General features: G+C 29.6%; 1 protein-coding gene across 4 annotated transcripts in view; it reads right to left on the reverse strand.

Moving 5' to 3' along the window:
• The window catches only part of LOC106681551 (uncharacterized), a 48,075-nt gene that overhangs the window by 6,124 nt on the left and 33,831 nt on the right, over nucleotides 1-8,120 (reverse strand). For 3 of the 4 annotated variants that reach the window (XM_067044621.1, XM_067044620.1, XM_067044622.1), the window contains 5 exons: nucleotides 6,424-6,580; nucleotides 5,610-5,819; nucleotides 4,564-4,731; nucleotides 3,149-3,270; nucleotides 2,896-3,069 (listed from right to left, as the gene is read on the reverse strand). In XM_067044621.1, the coding sequence (XP_066900722.1) occupies nucleotides 2,896-3,069; nucleotides 3,149-3,270; nucleotides 4,564-4,731; nucleotides 5,610-5,819; nucleotides 6,424-6,580 (831 nt within the window). Of the gene's footprint in view, nucleotides 1-219; nucleotides 437-2,895; nucleotides 3,070-3,148; nucleotides 3,271-4,563; nucleotides 4,732-5,609; nucleotides 5,820-6,423; nucleotides 6,581-8,120 lie in introns of all 4 variants that reach the window. The other variant, XR_010842644.1, reaches the window with a different exon arrangement.

Consider the following 8,120-nt stretch of genomic DNA (forward strand, 5'->3'; position numbering starts at 1 on the left):
AACTTAAATTCTCATATCTTTAAAGATAGCTTGGGTTCAAATTAAAAACTTTAATATTAAATAGATAATAGAATTTTATTTAAATTTTACAACATAATAGACTCTTAATTTCAGGGCGGGTTACTAGGCAATCAGAAACAAACACTTTTACTATTAACACTTAATTAAATTAATATCTCTTTTACACATGTATTTAAACTTAGGTATAACAAAACTAACCAATTTCATAGACTCTTCTTTTGATGATTCTTGGTATCTTCTTTTCTATAATGCTATGTCCTACCGTCAAAAATGGCTTCCAGTCCTTCCAAAAGCTATGTATCTCTCCTACAATGGTTTCCAATCTTTCCCGCTTCCAGCCGACGGACGTCCTCTCATCAGGCAATCCAAACTCAGAGTGCCCGTTTCCTCTCCTCTATCTTCAATGTTTACTGATCTATCCAAAAATAATCGATTGTAGTACAATCGCTCCGCTTTACTTGCTATGGTTTGTGATGGAAACAGTCTATTGACAATTTTTATGTTTTTCTATTTCTTCTTTGATTATTCTTTTTCTATAATTATTGTATAGAAACAACAAAAGTTGAAAAACTTCAATCCATCTCAACACCAACAACCCAACGAACATTTAATGAACCCAATAGATAATTTGTTATAAATTTATATATTTAATTAAGTTAAACCTACATGTATATTTTATTTTAATGATTTGGTGACATAAAATGATCCAATTTATTGGATGACATTAGTTTTTAGCATCTCATGAAAGAAAGGTTGAAATAAATGGCATATCAGTTGGTATCATTGCTATACATGGTAAATTTGAGGATTATATTTAATGAAAAAATCGATGTTTTCATAAAGTTTATTACCTTTTTTAGTTAATATTAAACATTTTAAAATGCTTTATTATTATGTTTTGGTAACATAAATTGAACCAATACATGCTATAAAGTTGCAATCATAATTTTGTTTTTTAAATATTAATAGATTCAACATTACTCAACCAATTTACACCATACTTTGCAGTAGTTTAAGTAAAGATAATAATAATAATAATAAGTAACATTAAGATTTAGTAACATATACAATTTTGGAACAAAATCACTCACTGTGCTTCAATATTAGTACTATATCCAAAACACTGACTGAATGGCATATCAAAGAGTGGTAAAATATTTTTTAGCAGTAAAAAAAAAGTCCAATAATTCATGTTATATTAAACTCTTAATTTTATTTGAAATATTATATCTTCAGGAATTCGGTGATTTCATTATCACTAAACCTTCCCATGGCGAAAAGGAACATTTTGAAAAAAAATACCCCAATAAAACGGTCTAAAATCAAATTTAGAAAAATTCCTCACATAAATCGGTCCAGTAATAACTAAGTCTATCAAGGACAAAGATTCGACAGATTTCTTTTATTATACTATGTATGTGTAATTTATATATGTCCGATTACGGATTGATAAGTATGCTGTGTGAGATAGCAACCTGATGTATTTAGGCAGCATAGATAAATAAAGTATTTCTCTTGTCTCTCTAGAGAAGAGAAGATGCTGTGATAAGACGGTAGCCATGGTTATGTATTTGAAAAGGACTAACTTTGCCGTATCATCCTTAATACTAGTCCGATTTTGGTGATTTCTTTTCCTTCATTGAGGCAATTTTATTTTTTATGTATATACTGCCTAAAATATAAATAGTTTTTAAAGAAAAACTCTTCCTGTGCCTCGTAATATTCAAAATATTGAAAAAAAATCACATGGAGTTACTATACAAAGCGCAGTAAAAGATTTTTTAGGAGTGAAACAAAGTTGATATTCGTTTATAGCACCTCGAGATACCCCTATATACGAATTTTCGGAAAAATCAGAAAATAAAATTTTTAAGGATGAAATTTTCGCCCTACATTCTTTTTAAAAATCTAAAAAATGGAAATAACTCTAATACTGCTCGACTGATCTACACCAAACTAGGCAGTTTTTTAGGGCTCCAAAAGCTGCACCAAAAGGAACAAAGCGGGTCTAATTAAACAAATTAGAACCAGAGATATATAAAATAAAACATGAGAATTTTTTCCCCTCATTTGAAACCCACGTTTCCCCCTCAAAAAAGCATCAAATTTAGCTTTTGTCGATTTTTGCTATTAGAGCAGACATTCAGCTTTCCAACGGTTCTATTAACATGACAATCAGATAAAAGGGAGTGGAGTTATTAACGATTATGTGAAAAATAGTCGAGGGAGGAAAAAAAAAATGCACGGATAGAATCGAAGTGAAAAATGAATTTTTAATTTCTTCCAAAAATGATATTTAATACTTTGGGACAATCCTAAAAACGAATATGGTTTTTTTTTTCTGAAAAAAAAATTTACCGAACTACTTTACTCCGAGCCATACGCTTAATTCTGTTCATAAATTTTTTTCTACTCAAAAATCTCATAATTTCATCATCTTTAAACCTTCCCACGGCGAAATGGAAAATATAGCAAAAAGCCCCACGTAAATCGGTACAGTAATAACCAAGTCTATTGAGGACAAAGATTTGACAGCTCTCTTTTATATAGAGAGAGATTTATTTTTAATATCTGATTTTATGTGTTTGTAAATAAATGTTTGTGTAAGAATTCCAACTCGTACATTTATTACAAACAATTGAAGAATTAATTCGTTATTAGAAAAAAAATTAGGAATAGTTTTCTTTAAAAACTGATACAGTTAATTTGGTCAAGAATTAATTTTAAATTATTAATTTCCTACAAAGAAAGCTAAGAACTCATAACAATCAAAATATGTATAATAAATTATTGTTCTGTTCAAGTTTATTTGTTTCTTTCTTTTTAGAAGTTCTTTTTTTTTTTAAATATGTAAAATATATAACTGCAACTTACAGTGCCAACTGCATTCAATCCTTGATATAGACTTAATCTTTCACCCCTGTCAAAACAAATTGGCATGATATCAGTGCTGAACACAATTACCCTGTCCAGATTAAGTATAGCTGTGTCATCATTGAAATAGTTTTTCAACCCAACATATCCATCTTGAATAATTATCTCAATCACCTGAAATGGAAGGATGGATCTTCAGACAAACATTAATTAATACATAGGAATATACACCACTGTAAGAAATAAGAAATACCATGAATTTCTGTTCAGTACCCTCGCTTACATTCCAAAAGCTTCTGTACTTTCCAACAGCAACTCTGATAAGTTTTGCATCTACTGTTCTCTTCATGTCTTCATCGTAAACACAATGGGCAGCTATGAATAGAAAAAATTAATGTAACACAGAATTCAAAAATAACATATCACGGAAAGGTCCTCTAAATCATGAATAATTTATGAAAAGGATGCAAAATTAGTTATTTATTATATATATAAATAATTTCATATTTCAAATTGAGGTCTCTCGATCAAATTTGGCTCTATGAGCTGCTCCAGGATATTGATATTAAGACCTTTGTTAAGCTGGGACACCTTGGGTGGGCAGGACATGTTGCGCAGATGAGTCCCGGCGAAATGCCTAAAAGAGTCATGGAAGAAATCCATTGCCCAAGAAGAGTCAGGCAGCCCAAGCTCCGGTGGATGGATGGCATGGTACAAGACGCCCGAGACCTGCTTGGAGTCCGACATTTGAAGGCAGCAGCCCAAAACCGAGCCGGTGGAGGCTCATAGAGGAAGCCAGGACCCATCGTAAGGTTGTAGCGCCTACTGATAGATAGATATAATTTCAAATTATGAAGATGGCCAGGGGGAAATTTGCAACTAATTTTATTATTTATTTAACCTTTCATTAATTATTTATTCATGCTCCCTAATTTTTTTAAGTCATTGTTAAACTTATAAAAACTTTACTCTCATATGTTATCTATTGTAACATTCTTTTTTTTTTTTTAAATGTTATTTATATATTATGGCTAACTATGGAAACATTATATTAAATGGTTACTATGGAAACATTATATTTAAAGGTTACTATGGAAACATTACATTAAAATTTTACTATGGAAACATTATATTAAAAGGTAACTATGGAAACATTATATTAAAAGGTTACTATGTAAATATTTACATATTAAATGCATCTCACAAGTTTTTATTATTTCTATATTAATGTATTGGCTGCACCCCGACCATCTTCTTCATAATTTTAAATACTTATTATTTCTTATAAAAATAAAATGAGTAGCAAATTTTCCCCTGCTCTGCAAGGTATAATTTTGTGCCCAGCTTAGTTGTAGTTATAAATTTATATAAATGATATTTAATTTATCATTCTTGTTCTTCATGATTATCAATATCTGTATACGTAAACCAATTACAATATCCGCTAACTCTATGTGGTTACCCCAAAAATAAACAAATACATTATTATTATTAACCAATAATAAATGCAAAAATGGCTTAAATAAATGAAAAATTATGAAAAAGATATAACAAAGTTCGATTTCGTTAACCCTTAGCACTGTATACGTGTTAATTGCTAGTAAATGACTATGAGTAATAAAAACTTATCACTAATAAAAATTTATTTTGAAAGTTTATAATACAAACCAGTCAATACAGCTTTAGTATGAACAATACTTCCACCACAGGTATAATAAACTTCATCATTCCTGACAGACCAAACACCAACATGCCATGGGTAATCGGATTGCTTAACCATTATTCCTCCATTTTCAGAAGGTGTAATTGTATTTATGGGATTCCTGATGCCGCAAGCTAAAAAGTAATAAACAAACAGATTAAATGAAAAAAAAACTACCGCCAGAACCCAAGGAGGGTCGTAAGTGCAGTACTTGGTAAAGAGGTATGGTTACCAAAAATTGTTGATTACAAATTTCAACTTTGTGACTTCGATTTTTTTCTGCTGGTCAATAATTCTTTCTTCCATCGTACACACTTCAAAGCAAAGCAACTGAACATGAAAATCATAAGGATCAAAATTATAATAATTTTCTCTACTTTAATTTAGTACAAATCAGTACATATATCATAGCATGTTTAGGTGTCATTGTGTATTTTTAGGTAATAAGCAAAAAAGGGAAAAAATATTAATTTTTTTTTTTTTTATGCTTTTGGAAAAAATTTGAAGTAACTAAGTTAAATCCCTTATCAGTACATAAAAATTATAAATGAGAAAAAGTTTAGAACTTCTACAAAAATTTACACCAACCCCTTCTGGATCCTTATTTGACTGAACCCTATACGATCAAGCGATTTGCTTCCTAAACGATACCCCTGAACAAAAGATTATGTAGTACAGAATGTTAAGAATTTAATTTATTAGAAGTTGATGTTGCTAAAAAAAAAAAAAAAAAATGAAATGGTTTCATGCTATGAAAGAAAAACTGAATAAAGTTAAATTTGTTAAACTTTTTAATATTTTTTATTGTATTTCATGAAAAAATTGGATATAACAAATTTGAAATTTGTAATCAGCACTTAAGAGGCATTAAGGAATAAATATTAAAAAGAAATGCACAAAAAACCTTATACGTATAAGTACTATAGAACTGGACTACTACTGTTACAATATAGCATTAACAACTGTTTCCACAAAAATAAACATATCATTCGAGAGATACTGCATTACTTACTTTTTTTAAATGATCTCGGTTTTGTTATTGATATTAGAGTAAAGTTGAGCCAATGGAGATGCTTCCTAATATCTGTGAACCCAGCAAAGTCATTCCTAGAAATTTTCCTTATACTTGCAATGCCATATAAATAATACTTCATTTTATTATTGGTCGTATTTCTTGGAGATGTTATCCCACCACCACTATCACCTGGCAGTACTGATGTGCCTTAAAAAAAAAATGTCAAGTAAATTATTTAAACCTATTTAAAGGTCTGAGAATACATTTTATTGGGGATTTTAATTTGTTGTTTTATTGGTAATTGAGAATAAAACAAAAAATGAGCAGTCATTTTTAAATGTATGCTTGTCAAGAAAAATATTTTTGCGGACACATAAGGGAAATTAGTTGATGAAATTTAAAACTGATACTGAAACATTTTTACATAATGCTCAACTTTCCTCTAATTTTGGTCCAAATCGGACCAACCGTTTTCAAAATATAGCAGTGTCAAGGAATGCATTTGCGCATGAGTAAGAGAAAGCAGAGAATGGAATTCTATTGAATAAATCAGGGACCAGTTTTATATTAATCTCCGATTTTAAAATTTAGGTGTTTGTCACACAAAAGACATTGACACATGTGCAAGTGAAAGTTGTGGATGGAATTTAATTAAATTTTTATGAGATCATCAAGGTACAAAACAGCACAATCCCTGAAAAATTCATAAAAATTAGTGGAACGGTAGCATGTTTTATAAATTATAATAAAAACATTTTTAAAATAATGAAATAAAATATTTCATCAAAAATTATGAATAGAAATAAGTTACCATTATCGAGTCCTGCACAAAATTTGTCAGAAGTAATAAAAAATGAAAAATCACTTGAGCTTATGTCACTACATTTTGTGAATTCAATAAATTTGAGTTTTGCCATTTTTAGCTCTTCACTTGTTGTATTCTTTTCATTTTGACCCCATCCAACAACCTATTTCGAAACAAAGAATTATTTTACAATAAGCACAATATGGCTCAACTATTGAGAGAACTTATCCACTTATTGAAATAGAACCAGAGAAATATATATAATTATGTAGAAAACTAGTATTTAGTTTGAAAAATGTCAGGCATAAACTACTTAAAATCTAACCATTATAAACCTAATGAAAACATTTATCCTGTCTACCTATATCTGAAGAAGCATGCTACTTTACTTAAGCATCCCCTAGTCCCTCAATTTATTATGGGGTATTAATGAATAAGAAAGGAATAAGTGGGTCTGTACTTTCAGTATTGATTCTGTAATAATTTTGCATGGAATAACTGGTTTAGAGCAGAGTAATTTCAGTGAACATATAATTTGGCTCTACTTTTGTAAAATAAATAGATAAGAATTTCACGAGAAATGTTACTAAGAAAATAAATCAAAATGCAAATACCAATATGGATTATTTAGGATATTGTTAATTTAATATCTCACTATTTGAATAAAACTTTAAAAGTTATAAATTGATGATGGAATTTTTATGTCATAAACAGAATAAGTTTGTACGGATTTCCAACTTACTGTGTAAGCATAAATAAACTTTGCAAGAATTGACCTTTTTCTTATAACTATTCAAAATAACAAAAACTACTGAAATCATATTGAGTATTCATTTCAAATGATTCTTGGAAAATAATAGTTTATTCAAAATAATGTTATAAGATGACTATTTTCTTAGAATAGCATAATGTTTTTTTAAATAACCAATTATATCAAATAATTGAAAAATAATATATTTGGAAATATAATAATTATTATTATTATATTTGGAAATCGAAGAATTTCCTACTTAATTCATGAAACGTTTTGTTGTTTTCATAAGTCCTAGATATTGAACTGAGCTCCTAGTTGTGCTAGGTATTGGTCCATGAGCTCCAAACCAAAGGCCTCTCACTTTGAAATCTATTTCTCCAAGGCCCTCACGGAACTTTTCCTTAAGGAAAGGGATCCATTTATAATAAATTTCCTTCTTTTCCCTTTCCACTTGGTCCACTTCCCTTTCATGTTTAAGGTCAATATTTTTATATCTTTCTACAGGCACATTCAGCAATTTCACCAGAATAATCGAATGTAGACTGGAACAGAGCATTGGGTACATTGGACAGTTGTTGAGCAATGGACTAGTTATGTAGAGGAGCCTCCCATTGACAGCGGATTAGGCCTAAACCTCAATACCTCCTCTGAGCATACATCACTATGGAGATGTTCACAGGAAGTACAATAATGGGCTTGATACCCTGCAAATCATGGTGTCAATGCCCTCCAATACTGAGTAGCTTTGTGAGGGGACAATTTAGAGAGAGTAAATAAACAAAAACAAAAGAAAAGTTTCACTTTGGCAAAAAAAAATGCCAATTATGTATATATTTTTTTAAATACAATAGAATCGTATAAGTACTATAGAACTGGACTACTACTGTTACAATATAGCATTAACAACTGTTTCCACAAAAATAAACATATCATTCGAGAGATACTGCAT

Source organism: Halyomorpha halys, unplaced genomic scaffold, assembly GCF_000696795.3.
Source record: "Halyomorpha halys isolate HHAL.00 unplaced genomic scaffold, Hhal_1.1 Scaffold347.1, whole genome shotgun sequence".
Lineage (NCBI taxonomy): Eukaryota > Metazoa > Arthropoda > Insecta > Hemiptera > Pentatomidae > Halyomorpha > Halyomorpha halys.